The sequence below is a fragment of the Lynx rufus genome, unplaced genomic scaffold (genome assembly GCF_022079265.1).
Source record: "Lynx rufus isolate CCGP_SWC_20201006 ecotype Redwood Valley unplaced genomic scaffold, mLynRuf1.p SCAF_19, whole genome shotgun sequence".
NCBI classification, from domain to species: Eukaryota; Metazoa; Chordata; class Mammalia; order Carnivora; family Felidae; genus Lynx; species Lynx rufus.
Genome location: NW_025814833.1, coordinates 14,519,512 through 14,544,348, shown reverse-complemented (window position 1 = coordinate 14,544,348; position 24,837 = coordinate 14,519,512). Strand labels below are relative to the sequence as shown.

Here is a 24,837-nt window from a genome sequence, read left to right as displayed (position 1 = left end):
AAACAAAACATTAAAAAATGTTTGTAAAATACGATTTGGTTTCTGTTGATTAGCAGCTTTAAATCTGTGTAGGAGAATTGCCGGGCAATCCCTTCCTTGAAGTAATAAAATTAGCATATACTGGAGAAGATCAGACATTAAAAAAAAATACAAAAAATACTTTAAGGGCAAAATATTTCCCAGGCCCAAAGCAGGGAGAGTAAAAACTTGATTGTAACTTAACAGAGAGTTATAAGCTGAAGAGAGGATGTGTTGGTCAGAAGGGGAGTCGTTAAGACTAGACACAGACACAGGAACTGGAAAATGAGTTGGTAGGGTCCACCCAGTGCCATCACGTCTGAGGGCCTCACTCAGCTTCTTGAAATGTCTGGGCCACTTGTCAGGTGCATGTCTGAATCCCCACACCCTGCCCCCACCCCAGGAGTGGGGCACGGAGAGGCAGGGCCCCTGCTGGGGTTGAGAAGCTAGAGAAGCTTAGTGGGGAGAGTCAAGGAACAAGTCCAGAGGGAAAGCCATCGGGGAGAGGCTGCAAATGAAGCCGCGGGGACCAAGGGCAAGTGCCAGAACAGAGGGTCAGACGCAGACCTCAAACGGATGCAAAGCTGAGCGGTGCAGGTGAGAGTTTCCTGTCGGTCTCTAGGACGGGTCAGGTGAGGCTAAGTCCTATACAGCAAGGAGGGTCCAGCACAACGGGATCAAACAATCTTGGGGGGGATTCTTGGGGCACGAGGTATGCGAGGCTGTTTCAAAGGCTGTGTATCCAGGGCGGGCAGCGGAGGTGAAGGTAGCAGAGCATGGAGCTTGCTGTCTTTGGACATGAAAGCCATCCAGCTAAGCCCCTGGCTCCGGTTCTACGGTCACTAGGCAACCTTCTCATTAAAATGTGGCCCCTCTCATGGATCTGCCCAGGGGGCCTAATGGGCTGGCTAGCTCGCACAACCAGTCCTTCTCTCTTGGCCTCGATTTCTCACCGTAATGCATTTTTTTCCCCATTATAATGTTTTTCCAAAACGAAATATATTTCATGATGTTCTCTTATGACAAAACTAATAGATGCTAATTATAGAAAATACAGACAAGCAAAAGAGAGGCATAAAGGTTACCCATAATCCCCCACAACCCAGAACAGCCGCTGTTAGTCCTTTTGTAGTAATTATTATTTGGATCCTTTTAATATATGTGTTTATCTACCACAGATATGCATATGGTCATATATGGATATTTACCTGTGGCATTCTATCTTTATTTTTCTTTTTGGGATTTGAAACTTCGCCCATTATGTCAGTGATACATGAGTAGATTTTCGTAAAACCTTTTAGCACAATATAGAACAATATAGGATAAAATGTGCAAGACCCCAGAAGCAATTCATAGTAAATAGCTTCACATTTATCCTGGCAGCTGTTTTTCTACGAATTTAGATTATCTATATTACATACCATTAAAATAGAAAACGTTGGATCCTTCCATCACACTTATTAGTAACTGCTTATTTTTTTTTAATTTTTTTTAACATTTATTTATTTTTGAGACAGAGAGAGACAGAGCATGAACGGGGGGAGGGCCAGAGAGGGAGACACAGAATCTGAAGCAGGCTCCAGGCTCTGAGCTGTCAGCACAGAGCCTGATGCGGGGCTCGAACTCACGGACCATGAGATCGTGACCTGAGCGAAGTCGGACGCTCAACCGACTGAGCCACCCAGGCGCCCCAGTAACTGCTTATTTTTACTAGCATGAACATCTTATCGTGTCAATAAATACAATTTAATGATTATTTTTCATGGCTTCACGGTATTCCGTTGTATGAAGGCACCATGAGTTATTGAACTAATATCCTATTGTTGAACATTTGGGTTGTTTTCAGCCTTCTCTTATTACACACCGTGCTTCTGTGAGCGTTCCCTGTGTATACCATTATGCACACGAGTGATTGTTTTCTTGGAACACGTTTTCATGGGTAGAATTGTGGGGTCCATTTGAAGGTCTAAATTGCCCTCCACAAAGGACATAGCAATCTACACACCCAGCGCCCAGAGTAGGATAGTGTTTGTTTTCCTTAATCCTTGCCTATGGTGTGTACTTTTAATCTTTTTAAACTTTGCCAACCTGTGGGCACAATAGGGTAGATCGCTGTTGGCTTTAATTAGCGTTTAAAATTGTTCCCGAGGTTTATTTATTTAACAGATATAATTCAGGACCAACCATGCGCCTAACTCTGTGTTAGGTACCAGAGATACAATGGTGAACAAAAATGGCCACAGATACGGATCTTAATGACACTTGCTGTTGAATGAAAGACACAGACATTAATCAAAGGATACCATAAATAAATATGACACTGCACCTGTCATAAGGGTCATGAAGGAGAAGTACAAAGAGGTTTGAGAACATACGATAGGCGACTTGGGGGGCGCCTGGGTGGCTCAGTCAACTAGGCATCCAACTCTTGATCTCGGCTCAGGTCATGATCTCATGGTTTGTGGGTTCGAGCTCTGCACTGGGCTGTGGGCTGACAGTGCAGAGCCTGCTTGAGATTCTCCCTCCCTCTCTGTCTGCCCCTACCCTACTCATGCTGTCTCTCTCTCTCTCTCTCTCTCTCTCCCTCTCAAAATAAACTTAGGGGCCTAGCTGGTTGAGCGTCCGACTTCGGCTCAGGTCACGATCTTGTGGTCCATGTGAGTTTAAGCCCTGCGTTGTGCTCTGTGCTGACAGTCCGGAGCCTGGAGCCTGCTTCGGATTCTGTGTCTCCCTGTCTCTCTGCCTACCCCCCTCGCTCGTGCTCTGTCTCTCTTTGTCTCAAAAATAAATAAACGTTAAAAAATTTTTAAAAGTAAGTAAACTTAAAAAAATTTTTTAAAAAAATAGGGGACTTGGGCCATCAGGAAAGGCTTCCCCGAGAAAGTGATGGTTACGCTGGTAACTGAAGGGAGAGTTGGAGTCACCAAGTGAAGCAAGGAAGTATTCCATAGAGAAGACAACACGTGCAAAGGCCCTGTGGTAGGAGGGAACAAGCACGGTGAGGCGCTTACAAGCAGTCAGTGGACCCGGAGCACAAAGAGTGAAGGGCAAGTCAGAGAGATAGGCAGGGGCTAGGACATTCAGGCTGCTCAGGTGGGTTCAGGGTTTCGGTCTTTCCCTGAAGTGCAAAGGGAAATCATTGACGAGTTTAAAGCAGGAGGACGACATGGTCAGATTTGCAGTGTGAAAAGGCCACTGTGGCTCCAGTGTAGAGAACAGATAGGCAGGGAACATGAGTGGACGCAGGTTGGCCACCCAAGAGGGCAGTAGTTAAGATGACTTATGATGGTAGCAGCTTGGAGCAGTGTGGTCGTTTTGTACACAAAGGGCAATGCCCGACGATACCATGGAACAAAGAATCAAGCCAAAACCCAATCATCACCGAGTCCTGGCCTACCTCCATCTGGAATCTCTCTCTCTTGAATCTATTCCGTAAACCCTGTTCCAGCTCAGAACTCATCCTCTCCCGCCCCGACCACGCACCAGTCACTTCCGTGGCCTCCAGTCTCACCGCCTCCGGTTTCTTTTCTGCACCTGTCACCGCAGAGATTTGTCTCAATAATGGCTTTATGGAGACATAATTCACATCAGACGATTCTCCTTTTTAAAAGCTACAAATTCAGGGGCGTCTGGGTGGCTCAGCTGGTTAAGCTTCCGACTCCGGTTCAGGTCATGATCTCGCGGTTCGTCAGTTTGAGCCCCACATCAGGCTGCCTGCTGTCAGCACAGAGCCTGCTTCGGGTCCTCTGTCTCTCTCTCTCTCTCTCTCTCTCTCTCTCTCTGCCCCGCTCCACCCCCAAATAAATAAACATTAAAAAAAAAAACCTTAATCCCCTTAAAAAAAAAAAAGGTATAATTCAGGGCCGCCTGGGTGGCTCAGTTGGTTGAGCATCCGACTCTTGATTTCTACTCAGGTCATGGGATCTAGCCCCACCCTGGGCTCCGTGCTGAGCGTGGAGCCTGCTTGAAATTCTCTCTCCCCTGCTCATGTGTGTGCACTCTCTCTAAAAATTAAAATAATAAATAAGTAAAGAAAGAAAGAAAGAAAGAAGGAAAGAAAGAAAATGGTACAATTCAGTGACCTTTAGCATTTCAGGGACATGGGCAAGCATTGTCACAATCTGGTTTTAGAACATTTTCTTCACCTCAAAAAGAAACCCCATAGCCATCGGCAGCCGCTCCCCATCCCCTCCCAGTCTTTTCAGCTCTAAGCAAATATGAATCTACTCTTTGTCTCTATAGATTTCCCTATTCTGGACACTTTTTTTTTATTTGAGAGAGAGAGAGAGAGAGAGAGAGAGAGAGATCAGAGGACAGGGGCAGAGGGAGAGCAAGAAAATCTGAAGTACATTCCATGCTCAGTGTGGAGCCTGATTCGGGGCCCGATCCCACGGCCCCGGGATCATGACCTGAGCCGAAATCAAGAGTTGGAGGCTCAACCGACTGAGCCACCCAGGTGCCCCAGAACATCATTCCTTTTTAAGGCAGAATAATATTCCATTGTATGGACGTACCACATGTCATTTCTCCAACCATTCATTGATGGACGTTTGGATTGTTTCCACGTTTTGGTTATTACGATTCGTGCTGCTGTGTGCTTTCACATACAAGTTTCTGGGTAGACCTATGTTTTCATTTCTTTTGCAATATCTAAGAATGGAATTGCTGGGTCATAGGGTGATTCCATGCTTAACATTTTAGGAACTGCCGGCCTGCTTTCCAAAGCGGCTGCACCCTTTATACGTTACAGCCAGCCATGAAGGAGGGTTCCAACTTCTCCCCTTTCTTGCTAACACTTGTTACTGTATGTCTTTTTTATTGTAGCTCTCCTCATGGGTGTGGGAGTAGGTGTTTCTTGTGGTTTTGACCGACATTTCTCTGAAGCCTAGTGATCTTGAGCATCTTTTCACAAACTTATTGGCCACCTGTCTTTCTTCTTTGGAGAAGTGCCTATTCAGACCATTTGCCCTTTTTTTTACTTTTATTTTTTTTTTATTGAGATACAATTGACATATGACCTCCCTATATGTCAGTACTGTCCTAAGCATTTTGCAAATTTCAACATATTTAATCTTCATAATGGCGCCACAAAATACTCTTATTATCATTCTCTGAATTTTATATGGAAAGAAGAAACCAAGGCAGAAGGAGGTGAGGCATTTTGCCTAAGATCACATAGCTAGTAAGAAGCATACCCAGATTTAAACCTAAGGGGGTCTGGCTCCAGAGGCCATGCATTTTTATATCAACCCACATGAATTGGAAAGTTCCAACCAGCTCAAAGTAAGGGCCTTAAAAAGTTTTAAAGGGGCACCAGGCTCACTAAGTCTAGAACATGCAACTCTTTTATAAATTTTTTTTAAGTTTATTTATTTATTTTGAGAGCGACAGAGACAGTGTGAGTGGGGGAGGGGCACAGAGAGAGAGAGAAGAGAGAGAGAGAGAGAGAGAGAGAATGAGAACCCCAAGCACACTCTACACTGCCAGCACAGAGCCTCATACGGGGCTCGAACTCAGTTAACTGTGAGATCATGACCTGCCCGGAAATGACAAAGAGTCCGACGCTTAACCGACTGAGCCACCCCAGGCACCCCCAGCATGCTACTCTCGATTTCAGGGTCATGACTTCAAGCCCCACATTAGGCATAAAACTTACTTAAAAATTAAAAAAAAAAATAAAGTTTTAAACATAGAAAAAAGTTCACTTGCTATACACGGAGCATCTGCTTTGAAAGGCAAACAAGATTTAAACAATGTATTCATTGCCCTCATGTCACAAATTTGGCACGTCCGGTTTACCACATGATGTGCTGGAGGAAGCAATAAAGATTGGGAATTTTATCTGTGCTCACGCCTTTAATCATGAGCAGTTCATGAGCTATTTAGAAGGGATTGATCTCATCAAGGGCGTTTGGAATAAGAGTTCCCAAATCCAATTTGTGAGACCTCCAGAGATTCGCAAGATTATATTTTCTTCTGGATGTGACAAGACGTTTAAACACGTTGCACTTGAGACTGCGGGGGACAAAAGCTCTGTTGATTTGCCCAAGGAAATGAAGACTCCAAGTGGAAGCCACGCATTTTCCATTTACCGAGCTATCTTGAGTTCAGTGCGTTCATGGGTTTTGAAGAATGCTACCGTCTATTTGGTGGGAAGTCGGTCAGTTTGTACAAGGATTTTCTTCCCTGGATGCAGGAGGAGGGGTGCAGAGGAGAGTTTAGACCATAAGATCCTGAGAGCCAAGGACAGGAGAGGGGAGTGGGGAGGAGGGAGGCGGGAGGAGGGAGGCGGGAGGCGGGAGGAGGGAGTCTCTTACCTTAGGTTAGACGCGTGCACGCGTGTGTACAGAGCTAGGAATCTGCAAGCCAAAAAGCCCAGAGCAATAACAGCGAGATCAAAGCCAACTTCCAGGCCTGGGCCATGCTTGGCAGGCACCACACATGCTTGATTGCCCCGCATTTTGTGTAGCAGCCTTGATATGATGCAGAGGACCCAGCTGAATTTAAGACACAAAGGCGGGATGGTCAGAGGAGGTTGAAAGGTTTCGTTTTCTCTAGTTATTACGGTTTTAGTAGATATAACCCGCGGATCACACAATTGATCGAGTTTATACGTTTTGACAAGTACCCAACAGTCCTCAATTTTCATAAACAAACAAAATATCATTTAAAAGACATATTCTATCATTGCCTTGAGAGGACGTTAGGTTGTCCTTTATTTATTCATCCCCTGCCCGTCGCTAAATTATCAAACCCGCTACTAGGGTGTGTGAACATTCAGCTCAGTGAACTTGGTCCACCAGGAATTTGCAAGGAAACCTTATCCCAGCTTCTCCAGTTGGAGAGCCAGTCTCTAGACGAGGTCTCCCTGATGCAGCTGAAAGCGTGTTCTCTTTCTTGAAACTGCTAAATTGAAGCCCCCGAGAGTCTGTCTTTGGAGTCAGCATGAGACGCGCCCGGACTGAATAGCCCCTGCTCTTCTGGTTCATTTTGTTAAATATCAGTGTTCTACTCTTATCGAACCAAATGAAATTGACCAGTGACCAACAATAGGCCTATAAACGTGCACCTTTTTTTTAATGTTTATTTTTGAGACAGAGAGAAAGAGAGAGAGGGAGATAGAGTGTCAGTGGGGGAGGGGCAGAGAGAGAGAAAGAGACACAGAATCCGAAGCAGGCTCCGGATCCTGAGCTGTCAGCACAGAGCCTGACTCGGGGCTCAACTCACCAACCGTGAGATCATGACCTGAGCGGAAGTCAGACGGTTAACCGTCTGAGCCGCTCAGGCACCTTCTGGATGCTTTTGTAATACTGTCTTTACAATCTGTATCGATGAATGGCCAACAAGCCATATTTCACTCTTACTACCCTTTTATGTGGCATGCACATCTCTGTATCTTTTACTATGTGACCTACGACGGAAAAAATGTGGATGCCCCCCCCCCGCCTTAAGCAAACTTTACTGAAATTTCAGTTTTCTTGTCTAGATTTGTGATCAGAACTACGTGGGAAATCATTTAAACCTCTAACATCTGATAAGGGGCTTAGAGCGCTAGTATTGTCTCTCTCTTGTTTATTGAGGGCTAATCCATTTATTTTGGGAAGCAATGGAGGAAGGTGGTTGGTAGATATTCTGTTATGAAAACTGAGAAGCTTAACCTCTGGGCTCACCTAAATGGAAGGTCTGTAGGACCTCTGGAGGTGGGCCATGAAACTACTTACAGTGAAGCCTAGATCTTCGTAGGAGGCAACTTTGGGTATTTGCCAGCATGTCAGAAAAGTGCTTTATTGAGTCCCTGAGTTTCACAATATAAAGCATGGAATTAACCAATAACGTCAATACTATTCCAGCTCTGGAAAGACCGCATAGGCGCCCTTTGAGGAGTGGGGGCGGGGCACACCATATGAAAATGAGCTTCTCCAAAGCGTGTTTGTTTCTTCTGACCAGATCTCACCTGCACTTGAGGCGTGATTATTTCAGCCTTCCTTTAGAGATCTCTCCCAAGTTCCCATATCCCAAGTCTCCGCAGGGACAACCAAAGGTTCTTAATCCCAGAAACTATGCCCTCCCCCTCCCAGATACACACCCATGATCACCTACAGTTTTTGATTCCAGCTCAAGATAATGGACTCCCACCACTGGAATCCACTCCTGAGCCTTTGTTGACCACTTTGTTGTCATTTCTCAGCCCCTCTCTGGTTACTGGTCTTTGAATCTTAGACCTCATCCTGATAAGATGATAATTTCTTTTGTCTTCTCCACTCAACCAACCCTTGTTGCCATTGAGACTTCAACTGAGTTATCGCTGCCTCTGGAAAGCCCTCCTGAATTATCTGAGTCTGAATTAGGTACCTATCCCATGAGGTATTCCAGAGTGCCACGTTGTTCTCTTTGCCACACTGTATTAAAAGAGCCTGTATGTCTTTTTCTCTCCACACCCAACGAGAATGTAAGTTCTGTAATAGTACTTGGTCATGCTGTATCCCTGATGTTATGCTCCATAGACCTTTATTGAATAAACAAATAAGTGAATTCGCTTGACTACTCCTTCAAACCCTGGCTGCGTCCTTGACTTGAACCCTTAGCGGGAGGTTGACACTATGAAATGTCTGAATTTTTTTTAACGTTTATTCATTTTTGAGAGACAGAGACTGAGTGTCACTGGTGGAGGGGCACAGAGAGAGACACACACACACAGAATCGGAAGCAGGCTCCAGGCTCTGAGCTGTCAGCACGGAGCCCGATGCGGGGCTTGAACCCACAGACGGTAAGATCATGACCTGAGCTGAAGTCGGGCGCTCCACCGACTGAGCCACCCAGGCGCCTCTGGATTTTTTTGAGAGACAGAGAGAGAGAGAGGTAGAGCGCGCGCACGTGCGTGTGCGCGAGCCAGTGGGGGAGGGGCCAAGAGAGAGGGAGAGAGAGAATCCCAAGCAGGCTCCGTGCTGACAGCCCCACTTGGGGCTCAGTCTCACAAACCATGAGATCATGACCTGAACTAAAACCAAGAGTCAGTTGCTTAACCGACTGGGCCACCCAGGCACCCCTGAAATGTCTGATTTTAAGTAACATGACTTCTCCATGCGTTGGCCTGCTTGAATTAGCTGCCAGTCAATATGCCCTCAGGTGACTGAACCTACTTTATAAAGTTATTTAATATTGACCAGTTGAGTTCTCAAAGTATGTGCTAAAGTCAATGGTTACAATTTTATCTTTTTAAAAAAATTTTTTTAATGTTTATTTATTTTTGAGACAGAGAGAGACAGAGCATGAATGGGGGAGGGGCAGAGAGAGAGGGAGACACAGAATCGGAAACAGGCTCCAGGCTCCGAGCCATCAGCCCAGAGCCCGACACGGTGCTCGAACTCACGGACCACGAGATCGTGACCTGAGTTGAAGTCGGACGCTTAACCGACTGAGCCACCCAGGCGCCCCTACAATTTTATCTTAATTGCCTCTAATAGGAGTAAAATACCACGACTGATTACTTTTTGTGATATCTCTTGACAAGTGATGATAGAATCATGGCACTGGCTTACTAAAGGTTCCCAGGTCTATTCACCGTGGTGGGGAGAATATCTGTCCAGGTGATTGAGGTGCAGATTCAAATTATTGGAGCAGAAATTTAAAAAGGAGAGGGCAGACTCTTCGCAAGAACTTTCTGTCCTACTATGATATTTGAAATAATTACTAGAAAAGATGAGGTCAGAGGGGTTCCCGGGCCACCAAGAGAACTCACAGGATGGTAGTACCCTGGTGAATTTCCTAAGACCCACGGTTTGTTCTTCACCTTTGCAACTCAGAACACGTCAGCCTCTGGATAAACACAATGTGCTACATACATGCCAAGAATGGAATATTATTCAGCCTTAAAAAGGAAGGACATTCTGACACATGCTACAACACGGATAAACCTTCAGGACATTATGCTGAGTGGAATAAGTCAGTTACCAAAGGACAATAGCTGTATGATTCCACTGACGTGAGGTCCTGGAGTAGACACATTCATAGAGACGGAGAGTGTAATGGTCGTTGTCAAAGGCTGGGGGCAAAAGGCATGGGGAGTTATTATTTAAAAGGTATGGAGTATCAGTTTTGGAAAATGAGAGATGTTCTGGAGATGGAGGGTGGTGATGGTTGCACAACAGTGTGGACGTACTTACTGCTAGTCAACTGTACACTTAAAAATTGGTTAAAATGGTAAATTTTACGTTAGGTATTTTTTCTATGACTAAATAATAATAATAATTAAAAAAAATTTTTTTAATGTTTTTTAAATTTATTTTTGAAGGAGAGAGAGAGACAGAGCATGAGTGGGGGAGGAGCAGAGAGAGAGAGGGAGACACAGAATCCGAGGCAGGCTCTAGGCTCCGAGCTGTCAGCACGGAGCCTGACGCGGGGCTCGAACTCACGAACCGTGAGATCGTGACCTGAGCCGAAGTCGGACGCTTAACCGACTGAGCCACCCACGCGCCCCTAATAATAATAGTTTTAAAAACAAACAAAAATAAAATACTTCAATCTAGGAAAACAAGTTCATGATAGCCAAGTTCACATTAATTAAAGTGGGGGGGCAAATTTACCAATTTACAAAGAAATGCAGAACACTGAGGGAAAAATCATAAAGGGAAATACTGATAGATTTTGACTGTATACATATTTTTTAAGTTCTTTACACAAAAATCCGTCATAAAATTGACAAAGGATTAGTATCCATACTATATAAAGAGCTCGTATGAATTAATAGGAAAATAAGTGTTTCAATATAAAAGTGACAAGGTGCCTGAACAGGAAATTCATAAAAGAAAAAATACACTTGGGTGGTAACTGAACATTTTAATCCTTCTTTCTCTTGTTAGTGGAATGTTGGAGCCTAAGTGAGGGCTTGAGAGCTCATCCCGATCGCTTGAAATCAGGCATGGTGAGAGTATTTCCACTATGGAAATCTGCAATATTAGAGTTTGATTTTTTTTCCCTTGGAGAACAGGTTGTTAAACATTTACCAGCAACCACTGTACATATTCAGTTATTCTCTCTCACCTGGTTCCTTTCCAATTGTGTTTCAACATTCTTGAGCCTTCTCTGCCATCTTTAAAGAAACCTTGACCCGGGGCGCCCGGGTGGCTCAGTTGGTTAAGCATCCGACTCTTGGTTTTGGCTCAGGTCATGATCTCACGGTTCATGAGTTGGAGCCCCTCATCGGGCTCTGTGCCGCCAGTGAGGAGCTTGCTTGGGACTCTCTCTCTCCTTCTCTCTCTGCCCCTCTTTCTCTCTCTCTCTCTCTCTCTCTCAAAATAAACTTAAAAAAGAAACCAAACAACCCATTCTTCATCCTTCTCTAGCTACCATGCCATCTCTGTCTTCTTTCACAGACAAACTTCTCCAAAGAGTTGACTAGACTCTCTGAATCCATTTGCTCATTTCCTAATCATTCTTCAACACACATAAGCCATTTTTTGCCATCACCACTCCTCTGAAACAGCTCTTGTCCAGCTCAATGACCTCCGTGAATCCTAAATTCTATGAAGAGTTTTCCCTTACCTTCCTCGACCTCTTGGCAGTATTCATTTCTCTTGACCATTGCCTTCTTGAGACCTTGTCCTTGGGCCTCAGTGATACAGGATCCTGGTTTTCCTCCAACCTCTCTAGCTCCTCCTTTTCAGTTTCCTTCTCAGATTCTTCTTCCCATTCCCCACCTCTACATGTTGGTGTTTTCCAGCGATTCCTCTTGAGTCCTCTTCTCTTCTCTATTTTCTCCTTAGGTAATGTCATCCATTCCCATAACTTTAAACATGACCTATAAGCAAATGACTTCTAGATTTATATCTCCAGGCCTGGCCTCTCTTCTACGAGTTCCAATCGCCTACTTGACAATGACTCCCCTTCAGTGTCTCAAAAGCATCTAAGACTCCACGTCTCCCAACCTGGAGCCAAAGGCTTTCTCTCCTTTCCTCAAACCAGAGGTTCTCTAGTGTGCCCCTTCTCAATAAAACGTACCACGATATAAGCCAGAAACTTAGGAGCCAACTTTAGCATCTCTGTCTTCCTCCTCTCCCACATCATTAAGACTGGGTTGTCTGGGGGCGCCTGGGTGGCGCAGTCGGTTAAGCGTCCGACTTCAGCCAGGTCACGATCTCGCGGTCCGGGAGTTCGAGCCCCGCGTCAGGCTCTGGGCTGATGGCTCAGAGCCTGGAGCCTGTTTCCGATTCTGTGTCTCCCTCTCTCTCTGCCCCTCCCCCGTTCATGCTCTGTCTCTCTCTGTCCCAACAATAAATAAAAATGTGGAAAAAAAAAAATTTAAAAAAAAAAAAATAAATAAAAAAAAGACTGGGTTGTCTGTACCTTCTAAGTATTTCGCAGGTAAGTTCTCTTCTCTCCGGGTCCACTTCCACCACCCTAGTACAAGCCTCCATGATCCTTCAGCTGGACTACTGCGATCGCCTCCTAACTGGTCTTCCTGCCACCATTTTCTTCCCCTCAATACGCTCTCCCTGATGAAGCCAAGGGAACGTCTCAAAACGCAAGTCTGATCATGCCACACTCCTGCCTTAAACCTCTCAGTGGCTTCCCATTGCTTAGAACTAAAAAATAAATAAATAAACAACTTGCAACAGCCTAGGGCCTTGAAATATCTGGCTCTTCTGCCCGACCCCAGCTTCATTCCATACCATTCCAGTCCCTCTGTACTCGAGGCACACCAGCTTTCTTTCTGTTTCTTGAATAGAACCATCACACACGCTCCTCCTTTTGCCTGGAATGCTCTTATCCCTCCTGTCCTCCCGGCACCTTGCTGACTCCTATCTATCTAATCTTTAATCTCCATTCAAATGTCACTTCTTCCAGGAAGCCCCCTTCCGATACTGACATGCTAGTCTAAGTCCCGTCTGTATCCCCCCCCAACCCCACCTCACCGTTATAGTTTCTCAGGGTACAAAAATTGCTCTTATTACAGTTTTATTTTTGCATTGACGTGTGTGATTATTTGATTCTTGTCTGTTTTCCCCACTAGACCATAAACTCCATGAAGGCAAGGACCAAGTCTGGTTTTGCTCGCCATTGGTCTCCAGTATCTAGTCTAAGACTTGGCGCACAGTAGGTACACAATTAATATTTGTGGGATTAATGAATCGCTTAGTGACCCTTGTGTAGGGAATTCATAAAAGTAGGCCAGTTAGTATTTCTCCTTTTATTAACTTCCAGGAAGTTAAGAATCATATTTAAAGCTTAATCACAGCAATCATCTCAACCCACTATAAATAGCATATTTGAATTATCTCTTTTAATCCTGATGTGCTATTCCTAGTTTATTGACCCATAAAATCTGTTTTGGAATAAGATGCTGTGTGTGTGTGTGTGTGTGTGTGTGCATGTTCATGTTCACACATACACGTGCACATGTATATGGATACAAAGATAAATCAGTACCTAAATTCAAAGTATTGAGAGATTGAAACAAATGAAGACCTCACCTTTTTTTTTTTTAAGACATCAGCCTTCTTAAAAATTTTTTACAAACATTTGTATTTATTTTTGAGAGAGAAAGAGCAGGAGAGGGGCAGAGAGAGGAGGAGAGAGAATGCCAAGCAGGCTCTGCACTGTGAGCGCAGAGCCCTGTGCGGGGCTCAAACTCACGAACCGCGAGATCGTGACCCGAACCGAAATCAAGAATCGGCCACTTAACTGACTGAGCCACCCAGGCGCCCTGTTTCTTTCTTCTTCTTCTTCTTCTTCTTCTTCTTCTTCTTCTTCTTCTTCTTTTTCAAACTCTACACCCAACGTGGGGCTCGAACTCACAACCCTGAGATTAAGAGTTGCACGTTCTACTGATTGAGCCAGGCAGGGGTCCTTCTGTCTCATATTTCAATCCTTTCAGAGTGCTTGTGGTTCATCTTTGGACTGTAAGGACACTGGGTAGAGACCTTATTTCCCTAGATTTGGTACCATGTCTAGGGGCTGTTAATATCATTCAACTCATAGAGCTTACTGTATTTTTACTTTTTAAATTTTTTTTTCAACGTTTTTATTTATTTTTGGGACAGACAGAGACAGAGCATGAACGGGCGAGGGGCAGAGAGAGAGGGAGGCACAGAATCGGAAACAGGCTCCAGGCTCCGAGCCATCCGCCCAGAGCCCGACGCGGGGCTCGAACTCACGGACCGCGAGATCGTGACCTGGCTGAAGTCGGACGCTCAACCGACTGCGCCACCCAGGCGCCCCTATTTTTACTTTTTAAAGTTTTTGTTTAAGATTTTATTTTTAAGTAATCTGTATACCCAACGTGCGGCTTGAACTCACAACCCCAAGATCAAGAGTCCACTGACTGAGCTGGCCAGGCGCTCCTTGTCTTTTTAAACTGTTTTTTATCTTGCCAAATGTAGCACACATCCAGAAGAGTTCCTAAAGAGTATACAGCAAAAATCAATATTTATAAAGCAAACAAGCACTTGTGTGACCATCACAGGCTAAGAAATAAAACATTGGTATTTATTGTCTATGGTGCATGTTGGATCCTGCCTTATGACACATTTGGGACTTACTCCTTGGCTTTTAGTGCGTATATAGCTAATCTCCCCAGTTAGTTCCCTGAGAACAGAAATCACACCTTATATTTCTTTTTTTATTAAAAAAAATTTTTAATGTTTTTATTTATTTTTGAGACAGAGCATGAGTGGGGGAGAGCCGAGAGCGAGGGAGGCACAGAATCAGAAGTAGGCTCCAGGCTCCGAGCCGTCAGCCCAGAGCCTGATGCGGGGCTCGAACTCACGGACTGCGAGGTCATGACCCGAACCGAAGTCGGACACTTAACCGACTAGCCACTCAGGCGCCCCTCTTTTTATTCTTAAAGTTTTATTTATTTATTTAAAAGTAGATTTATTTTGAGAGACAGACAGAGAGTGTGAGCAGGGGAGGGTCAGAGAGACAAGGAGAGAAGGAGAATCCCAAGCAGGCTCTGCACCGTCAGCGTGGAGCCCGACGCGGGGCTCGAGCTCATGAACCGTGAGATCATGACTCAGGCCGAAATCAAGAGAGAGTCAGACACCCAACCCGACTGAGCCACCCAGGCATCCCTATTTATTTATTTTTTTAAGTGATCTCTACACCCAATGTGGGGCTCAAACTCATGACGCTGAGATCAAGAGTCACGTGCTCTTCTGACTGAGCCAGCTGGGCGCCCCCTTACATTTCTTTATACCTCCCGCAGTGCCTAGTGCTGTGAGGGCCACAGGTACAGTAGGTGTGCCATATGCACTTTCTATGGTTATGCATCTTAGATTAACCCCGTGACTCTGGGAAGACCGCTGAAGACTCATTTCGACAAAGAAGAATTGTTTGAGGAAATACGAAATCGTTTCATTTGTCTAAGTCTGTGTGTGCAGATCAGGCTATAAGGAGAAGTATCGGATCATGATGTGGGCGGGAAGCCTTCTCCGGAATTCTGGCTCTTGCCCAACGTGGGGAGCCAGCTTGGAACTATTGGAGTGGCCTCGTAACTGGCCTGCCTGCCTCTAGTCTTGCCCTCGTTCAACCAGTTCTTCGTGTGGTGTGAACGCAGATCTCGCTGCGTCAGGCCACTGCTCAACAGCCGCCCCCCAAGTGGTTCTCTAGCTGGGGATGTACCTCCCAGCCACCTGGGAAGCTCACGAGAAACCTGTTCTTCTCCCGAACAGAGTCCCATTCGGCAGGTCCGGGGTGGAGTCCGGGCCTCTGTACCCACCTGAAGCCGTGTGGCTGATTCTGACACAGGAGGACGTTCAGGTACCATCCACGAAGAAACACGGTCTCAAAGGCTAATCTTTTAGTCCTTGCAGGTTGGAACTTCAGCACCCTCAGCGTGGCACACAGAGCCCTTAATGGGTGGCTCCTTTTATTTTTATTTGAAACCATTTTTTAAATTTTTTAAGGTTTTATTTTATTTTTTGAGAGACAGAGTGCAAGCGGGGGAGGGGGGGCAGAGAGAGAGGGAGACACAGAGTCCCAGGCAAGCTCCAGGCTCTGAGCTGTCAGCGCAGAGCCCAACGCGGGGCTTGAGCCCACGACCTGAGCCGGTCGGACGCTTAGCCGACCGAGAATGGGTGGCCCCTTTGAATGCTGACTCTGTTCCCTCCATGTGAACTCCACTCTCATGTCACTGACGCCATCATTTCTTGCTGTTAACAGTGTTCTGATTTCCAAGTCCTTAACTGCATTCGTCGCTCCCCGCTCCAGTGTTGACCCCAAGCTGGCACCAGAGTGACCGTCCAAAATCCGCAGACCCATTCATATCATTCCCTTGCTCAAAACCATTCAGTGGCTCTTCATTCTCTGAGGGACAGTTTCTTTAACTGGCTCAGATGGCACAGCATTTGGACGCCCTGGTGTCCTTTCCAGAATGCCACGAAATAATTGATATATTAAATCGCGCCATATGAAACGAAACACTTTTCAGAAGAATACTTCTGCTAGCAGAAAATACGTCTACCTTATGTGTGCGCAATATGAAATCATAGCGGCAAGCACAGATGTCCGTGAAAAAAATAAACTGTTGAATTAAGCATGATCAATACTGAGATCGTCTGTTTAATATTCATTTGCTTCTCGTTCATTCATTTCGCCGCCTGCTAGCGGATAAGCAAGAGCATCTGTCAAAGATTTAGGAAAAAATTATGGTTAAAAAAAAAAAAGGTAAAATAGAGCAATTTCTAGCCATTATCTGATCTTATTTTTTCCCCACTGTGAGCATCCGATCCATTTGCGATGGGCATGTTTCCAAACTGAGCGGGCATTGTCCTTTCAGGTGCCTCTCTTCACCTCTCTGGGTCTCTATCTCCCCAAGGTCTGGCTCCTGGCTGATGATACCATTTTTCACGTCCCTGGTTGTCAAGGTATCTGGCAACTGGCCTGGGAGCTCCCTCGGGTCGTCGCGGTGGGGATTCTCGTCACCCATTTTTTTTCTCTGGCACTTAGCACAGTGGTTGATGTGCAACGGGGGCTCGTGCATATTTGTGGAACGAGTGAGCAAAATTGCAAAGGAAGCAAAGTTTATTTTTAGAACCTTCCAGCTCCCTGCACGTTTCTTGGCACCCGTTCCCCAACCCAATGCACTCGGTACCCTTACGCTGTCCATGTAGAAATCCACCAGGATCTGTCATTACGGCTTGAGTCCAGGCTTCAAGCTTTTCCCTCGATATCCTACCACACCTTACCAGTCCTGTGTCCCGTCCCTCCGGTTCTCACACTTTCGCATTGAGTTCAAACACACATTGCTGGGGCCCAGCCCTCTCTAGGTTCTGATTCAGTGGGTCTTGGGTGGGGACTGAGAATTTGCATTTCTACTAACTTCCCAGGTGACGCTGCTAGACAAAGAGCACATTTTGAGAACCGCTGGCATAAATGAATGTACGACCCGGGGCGGCAGGTAATAATGCACAAAGGACTCCTTAGTTCATCCTGGCTGAACCCCTTAACTGAGTCTCTGATTCTATCAGCACTATCTGGATTTGTTTACTCCCAGATCACTTTCCCTCTGCTTTGCCTTGTCCTCCCCCTCCAACTTTCTGATCTTTTCGGATTGTTCTCGAGCTTCTTCGCTCTCGCCCGACGTGGCTATCCTTCTCTTTCTGCTTCCATAAAGCCACCATTTCAGGACGAAGGCTTTCCTGAGCTCTCAGCTCCATTTCATTGCCCTCTTTCCCCTCCCCCATTCAGTCTTAGCACCCCCGCCCCCACCCCAGCAGTCTGAGTGATCTTTCTAAAGCTTGGCTCCAACTAGGGTCCACTCCTAGCTAGCAGGGGTAGCCACTTCCCCTCCCCGGGAGTCTGGTTCCACAAACAACATTAGCATGCTAATGACAGTCACCTGCTGGCCCTGGGAAGTCGCTGCGCTCCAGCTTCCTCGCGGACAGTGGAAACACTGAAAACACCACATTTAAATGCTTCCGTTCATTCATTCACTCAACAAACATTGATTGAGCACCTGCCAGACGCTGTGCTGGGCCCAAGGATCCTGCCAGGGCACAGGGACCACGAGCAAGTGTTCACGGCGGTGCCCGAGAGTCCACAACGCCCCTTCACGAAGGGGATCTTTTGCTCTGCTCACCCATGGGGACAGACATTCCAGGCCCTCTTGCCTCAGCCTTCCTGCCCGCCCTGTGCCTGGGCAGGTGACCCAGGGCCAAAGATTGGGTGACGCCAACCCAGTGAGCTCCCAAACCTCTTGGTTGAAATGAGCATTATGAGCCACACCTCTCAGTTATCCTCCCGCTGTACCGGGTGAGGCAAGGTACGTACAACTGAGAACATTGTGAGCGGAGGCCTCTCTGCACATACACACACACACACACACACACACACACACGGACACATACTGAAACACAGACACATAGCTGACCCACGCGCTGACAGGGACACAGGCACACCTGCTCCCACATAGACACCAATCCACATCCCACGGAAACGGGGATGCCCCGGCCCCAGCGAGGGCTTGCAGCCGCGGGTGGCCGATCTTAGAGGGAACAAAGGGCGGCAGGACAGTCGAATGACACACTTGGTTCCAATTTGCCAGGTCCAGCGTTTTGGAGGAGGAGGCCTCCGAGGTTCTGAGGGTCCCTAGGGACCGACGGGCCGAGTGGGTCACGTGGGCAGGGAGCCAAGGGTTTTGAGCTAAGGTAGCCCCCGGAGGGGCTGAAATGGACCGAGCTGTGGCCAGCGCGGAGCGCTGGGGCGGGAGGACAGTGGGCCGGGGAGCAGGAAGGATTCCTGGGGAGCTCCGCTCCACCCGGCCCTCCTCCCGGCCCGCGACCCTCTGGGTATCAGCTCTCACCCTGGCTTCCAGACGCGCGCCTCTCGTCCCGCCACCACCCAAGACCCATGTCCAGATCCTTTAGTGACCTCGGGCCCTTCTCCCTCCCAGACGCCCAGCCGGGAAGCGGCGGGTCACCTCGGACTCCCCGCCCCCATCCGGTCTGGGCCCTGCCTTGCGGCGGTTCCTCATGTACAGCGCTGGTCCCTCGTGTTGCTGCCACCCCAACCCAGGGCCTGGCGCCACCCCCAGGCCCTGCCCCAGCCCCCCCCGCCCCCCCCCCACGGCGGGACTGGGAGACAAAAGCTGCCCCTCTTCCAAGCCATCACCATTCGCCCTGAGGCCTCGCGCTGTCTGCCTAAGTCCCCCCTACTGGTCCCCGATTGTGCCCGGCTCTTCTCCTTTGGCCTCTCCTGGGTCTCTGGCGCAATGATGGGCGCACAGTGGGCGCCCCCAATACTTGGCTCGTCACGACTGTCCCGACTGCTACCCTCTCATTGTGTGTCTTTCTTCTGTACCCGCCCCTCCCCCATCCAAAATCCCCTGCCCTCCTGTTCAGGAAACGTTTAATTGGGCACTTCCTGGATGCCCTACCCAGAACTAGGCACTGGGGATGCATTTTGCCGAGTCCCGGTTCACACTGCGCATGGAGAGAGCTCCCCGAGTCAGTGTGAGAAGCACTGTCCCGGCAGGTGGAAGCAAGTGCCAGGGAGACACTTCATGTGGCCACCCCATTTCTCTGCCTTCCCTCCTTCTCCCCAGGCCTGGGCTTCTGTATCGGGTCCCCTCTCCTTCTCTCTCCCTGGTTCCTGTTTTTCTTCTTTCCTCCCTCCTGCCTCCCCCTCCGCCGCTCCCGCCTTTGGGCCGCTCTCGGGCCATCTCCTCCGCCCCATCCGGGGCCACCTCGCTGTCCCGGTCTTTGCCCATGGCCCGGCCTACCCCTGCGGTCCCGGGTTCCACTCGAGGGTCTGGGTGCCTCTCCAAGACCAGGGCACCAGCCCTATTGAGGAGCGGAGCAGGGTGTCCGGCCGCTAGAGCCTCGGGCACGCCAAGTGGGCCAGGGTTCGCCAGTCCCAGGGAGCTAGGAAGGAGCCGCTCCCGGGAGAGGGGCGGGGGGCTTCAGGGCCAGAGAGGTGGAGGGGTGCCGCGGGCAAGGGAGAGGACCGCGGCGGCGGTTGGCCGAGAGGAAGAGGAAAGCAGGCTGGCACAGCCTCCGCCTTCGGAGGTTCTCACTGCGCACAGCCGGCCGCCTTCTCCCGGGCTGAGCGAAGGTGAAGGGGAAATCCGGGCGGGACAGAGCCACCGGAGGCCGCCCCGCGTCACTCCCACGCTCCTCCTCTGAGACTCCCCGGCGGCCTCGGCACTAGAAGGGGGTGGTGGTCTGAGCCCCCGCTCACTCGCTGAGCGCCTAGGGCTTGGTAGGGAGAGGAGGCGTGGGGTCCGTCTGTATTAAGTACCCAACAGTGGTGAGCTAGCCTCCACGAAATTATAGTCCACAGCATCCGAGGCTCGGAAAACCCCAGGGCAGAAGGGGACCTCGAGTCCGCTGGTCCCAGACTCCGCACGTCACAGCTCAGTTGCGGGGCCGCAGTGCGGCTCCCCCCAACTGCCCCCTTTCTAAGCTCCACCGTGGAGCGGCAGGTGCCGCAGCTGCCCCCCCCCCCAACTCCGGCCCCAGCCGCACTCCCGGGCCACTGGGGGTGGGGTGGGCGGGGGGAGGAGGTGTGCTGGAGCCTCGAGTCCCCAGCCGCAGGCGCTCCCTCCGGAGCACCCGGAGATCTGGGAGGACAAGAAGAGGGGGTACGGGGGACGGGGAGGAGTGAAGGGGGGCGACTGCAGAGCTCAGCCGCCGAGCTGTGCGCGGGAGGGGGAGGGGCGGGGGTTCCCTCCCAGCCTCTGGGGTCTGGGGACTCGGGGATGTAAGGCGAGAGCAGGGGGGTGTGACAATTCAGCAGAGGTCGGGACGTACCACGGAACCCAGTGGCGGGGGGGGCAGAGGACGTGGTCACCGAGGGGAGCCCCCGCCCCCCTTCGCAAAGGCCTACAGCCGAGGTTACAGGGAGAATTGGAACGGGGCTCGCCGCAGGGGGAAGCGGCACGTGAAATCCGCCCCCTCCCCGTACCCCACTTCCGAAGGGGTGGGCCAGCGAGGGGAGGCTGGGGTTGGAGCAGCGGCGCGGGGGCCCCTCCCTTGCACCTCCCCCCACCGGACTTGGTCGCGCCCGAAGTGTAACACTTTCTCTTTGTCGGTGGAGCTCCGCTGTTTCTTGTGCTGTAGCTCCGGTGGCGGCGGCACCCGTGGCAGCCCTGGCGGACGCAGGAGCGATGGCAGCGACCGATATAGCTCGCCAGGTGGTGAGTGCGGGGCTGGGGTGCCGGGAGCCTGGGAAGGGCGGAGGAGACCCGGCCGCCGCCGCCGCCGCCGCTGCGGCGAGGAGGGCAGCGGGCAGCATCCAGGAGCCGAGGCGCGGCGGGACTTCTGCTCCCGGGGTCAGCGGCTCACTCTCCCGGCCGCTCCCCGGGAACGGTGGCGGCGGGCGGGTGGGGGCCCCGGCGGAGGCTGCGGGCCGGCGGCCGAACTTGCATTGCCCGAGAGCCGCAGCGAGCGCCGCCGCCTCCCTCGCTGCAGCTGCCGCCGCGCCGCTGGGCGTTGCCGAATGAATGGCCGCGCCAGCCGCCGAGCCCTCGGGGTCCCCGGCCCTCCCCGCACCCCTCCCCTCCCCTCCCCTCCCCCCGGGCCTTGCTTCCTCCTGGCGCCGGGCCGCGCCCCGGAGCCCAGACGCCGGCCGGGACCCGGGCCTCCCCTGCAAGAGGGGCGCGGGGCTGGGGTGAGCCTGGGGCAGGAGGCGGTGAGCGGTGAGGGGGGCGGGGAGGTGACTGGCGGGGGGTAGGGTTTCTCCATGTGCATTACATATGTGACTGCGGCTGTGTGTGTGTATCACCGTGTGCGTGTGAGTGCACGCGCGCGCACTCGTGCCTCCCCGGCGGGCGGCGGCGCCCGGGTTGTCTGTGACCCTAGATGAGTCCGCCTGTTTCTCTGCGTGCGCTCACCCCCGTGGTGTGTGCGCGTGTGTCCCGACTCCTCTGTGCTGTTTGCCTCTGGGTCCCATTTGTGTGTGTCGGGGGTGGGGGCGGGGGTGCAGTTCGCGGGCCTGTAGGTGGCTGGCTGCGTATTTTGGCATGTTTCTGGCTACCTGACCCGGGTTTTGCGGGCCACTGGGTGTCTGTCTGGATTCCGTGTTCGGTGTAATTGGGCTGGTATGCCAAAACCTGTGGAGCCGGCTTCTTTCTGCGGGGACTCAGGAAAATAAGTGTGAGGCTTGTAAAAGCGATGCCGTCTCTCTTTTTGTTGGCAGCAGACTCTGGGGGAAAAAAAAAATGTTCTTTTAAAGAACTGAAGTTTTCCAGCCTGGGATGTTCAGAGAAATCATACTGAAGTGACCTGAGGCTCCATGATTGTTTGTTTGGTTTTTATTTATTTATTTTATTTTGTGTTTTCAGACCAGAGGCGTGGTTGTACAGGGAGGGGATGATTCCATTTGGGGCAACAATCTAGCCTTTCTTTTCATCCATGGGTGTCTGAGATTTTAAGAAGCCCACAGTTACCTACACTCTTTGGTGAGGAAGGAGAGTGAAGTAGAGATAGATGAAATTCCAGAACATCAAATGCTACTTGATGGAAATCTCCGAACCACACACACACACACACACACACACACACACACGCAAGTTTTTAAACCCTGTGGCTTACTTCTTCAGGGAAATAATCCATGCACTGCAATTCCAGTGTAAAAAGAAAGAAAAAAAAAGCCTCTAGGTATCTGGTGTCATTGAAATTGATTTGTTTTCAAAATCTGTTTCCAGAATCTGATAGCATTTTCTCTATAGGATACATATGAATTCACGACACCCTCTGGTCCCTGTTTGGAAGGGCACGGTGATTTCATTTGGACCTCCCCAACCCCTGTTAGACCTCAACCCAGCTCTTTATGTTGATGTGCAAGGACCAGTAGATAGGAGACAGTGCTCTGTGATCATGGAATTTGAGAGAATTCTCTTCGCTCTAAGATTGGCACTGTAATATTAATTGCTGTGGCATCTTGAGGGTTCTCAGAGAGCTTTTCTGCTCCCTGTTACCTGCATTTTAGAGATGGCATGGCCGACGTCGAGGGATTATTCTCCTGGATTACACTTGCTCCATTTTTAGTGACCAAAAAGGATGCTAATGATTTTTCTTGTCAGCTAATTAATTTGCATCGACCTGTCCATACTCTGCCGCCAGTCCCCCATGCCTGGATTAGGATTGCAGGGCAGATGTTGTAAAGGGGAACATTCCAGAAGGTTGTGCTTCACCTCAGGCACAATTTGGGCCACCCGGAGGTCCCCTTTGTTCTGCGGATGGGAGTTGGGGGTGGTTTAGGGCCATTTGGTTTGCTTTGCATGGTCCCCGTTTGCTCTGGCTGGCCTTGCCCATACAGCACTTGAAACCTTGTTATCGGGATAAATGGGTTTCTGGGAAAACTGACGTCACTCTCCCTGCCCCCCTCCCCCAGGCTGTAAAGCTCTTGTTTATGTGTCATTTGTCTCTTTGCTCTTTGTGTCTGCAAGAAGTTGTAATTCGCCTGGGGAAGATGGAATTAACTCAGGAGACCTTGGACGGCTGATGGCTGTTTGTTTCTTCCAAGGAATATGCATGCAGGGTTTGGAAAGAGAAGTCTGGAGAATAAACCTCGCTCAGGAGTTCTTTTGAATGAGCTCCGGGATGTGGTGCCACACATGCATTGCTCTGGGGCGCGCGCGCGCGCGCGTGTGTGTGTGTGGTTGAGGGTCACCATGGCTAGTAAGGCAACATCGTTAGTGACTTAAAACAGGCCACAGAATTGTTGGATAGGACCCTTCTTTGGGCATGCACGGAGCTTGGAAGTTCAGCTCTGGCGTACACAACACAACCCGATCCCATCTGAATGAACACCACAAAGATTCTGTGTGACAAAACTCTCTCTCCATTGCGTCCACAGACGTTTATTTTTGACTGCTCAGTGTCCAGCACTATGGCTAGCCCTGGTCAACTATACAAAAAAAAAAAAAGTAGTAGACATAGTTTCTGGCTTGTAAGCTTATGGTCTAGTTGGAGAGACCAGTTGTGGCTGCTGTGAAGTAGAGAACTGTAGAAGATCTTGGGATATCCCCACTCCCAACCCCTGCCCGTGAGGTGGCTTGGGCTGCTATTAATATATACTCTTCTTGTTTAAGTTTATTTATTTATTTTGAGAGAGAGAGAATCCCAAGCAGGCCCCGGACCGGCAGTGCAGAGCCCGATGCAGGGCTCGAACTCACAAACTGTGAGATCGTGACCTGAGTCGAAACCAAGAGTTGGACACTTAACCAACTGAGCCACCTCGGTGCCCCAGGATGTACTCTTTGAGGTCATATGACTTCTCCATGGTAACCAAGCAAGGCACAGCCCAGGCCTCAGGGGCGGTATCTTCTGGCCCTTTCATCGAGCTGTTTCTTTCAATGTTGTGTTTTGGGGTCCAGACTGTAAGTGCTGTCCCATAGAAAGAACGGCTCATTGGTTCTGGCTTGAACCAATCCCACAATGTGGGCAACGATGCTCTCCTCCACTGGCAGCCTGGTAATGGTCTTTCTCCCTAATGAAGGATCTTGCAGGGGCTAACTTTGCCTTACCTGGGGTTGGTCTGGGGCAGCTGTCTCAGGGCAACCGCCTCCAGGCGGGGAGAAGCTGGTCTCTGCATTCTGATCTTTGCTATCAAATGGCACCTAACCCTTGATTTCCCTTGAAGCTCCAGCCTCAGCCATATCTACCACCTCACACTAAAAGTAATATTATACCCTGACCCGGGAGAGCAAAGCCCCAGTATGTACCCCTACCTCCACTGAGGATACAGCACAGACGAAAATTTACATGGCCCCAAATAGAACAAGTTATTGAATCTAAGTCAAGGGTATATGGGTGATCATTGTACCATTTTTCTAACTCTTCTACGTGTTTGAGACTTTTCAAAAAAAGGGTGGGGGGG

The 24,837-nt window shown here is 49.4% G+C and overlaps 1 protein-coding gene across 1 annotated transcript in view; it reads left to right on the top strand.

Moving 5' to 3' along the window:
- Window positions 1-21,041: 21,041 nt before the first annotated feature.
- The window catches only part of SEPTIN6 (septin 6), a 67,338-nt gene continuing 63,542 nt past the window's right edge, over window positions 21,042-24,837 (top strand). Inside the window, exon 1 of the mRNA XM_047081879.1 lies at window positions 21,042-21,151. Within this exon, the coding sequence (XP_046937835.1) occupies window positions 21,122-21,151 (30 nt within the window). The 5' untranslated portion in view covers window positions 21,042-21,121. The remainder of the gene's footprint in view (window positions 21,152-24,837) is intronic.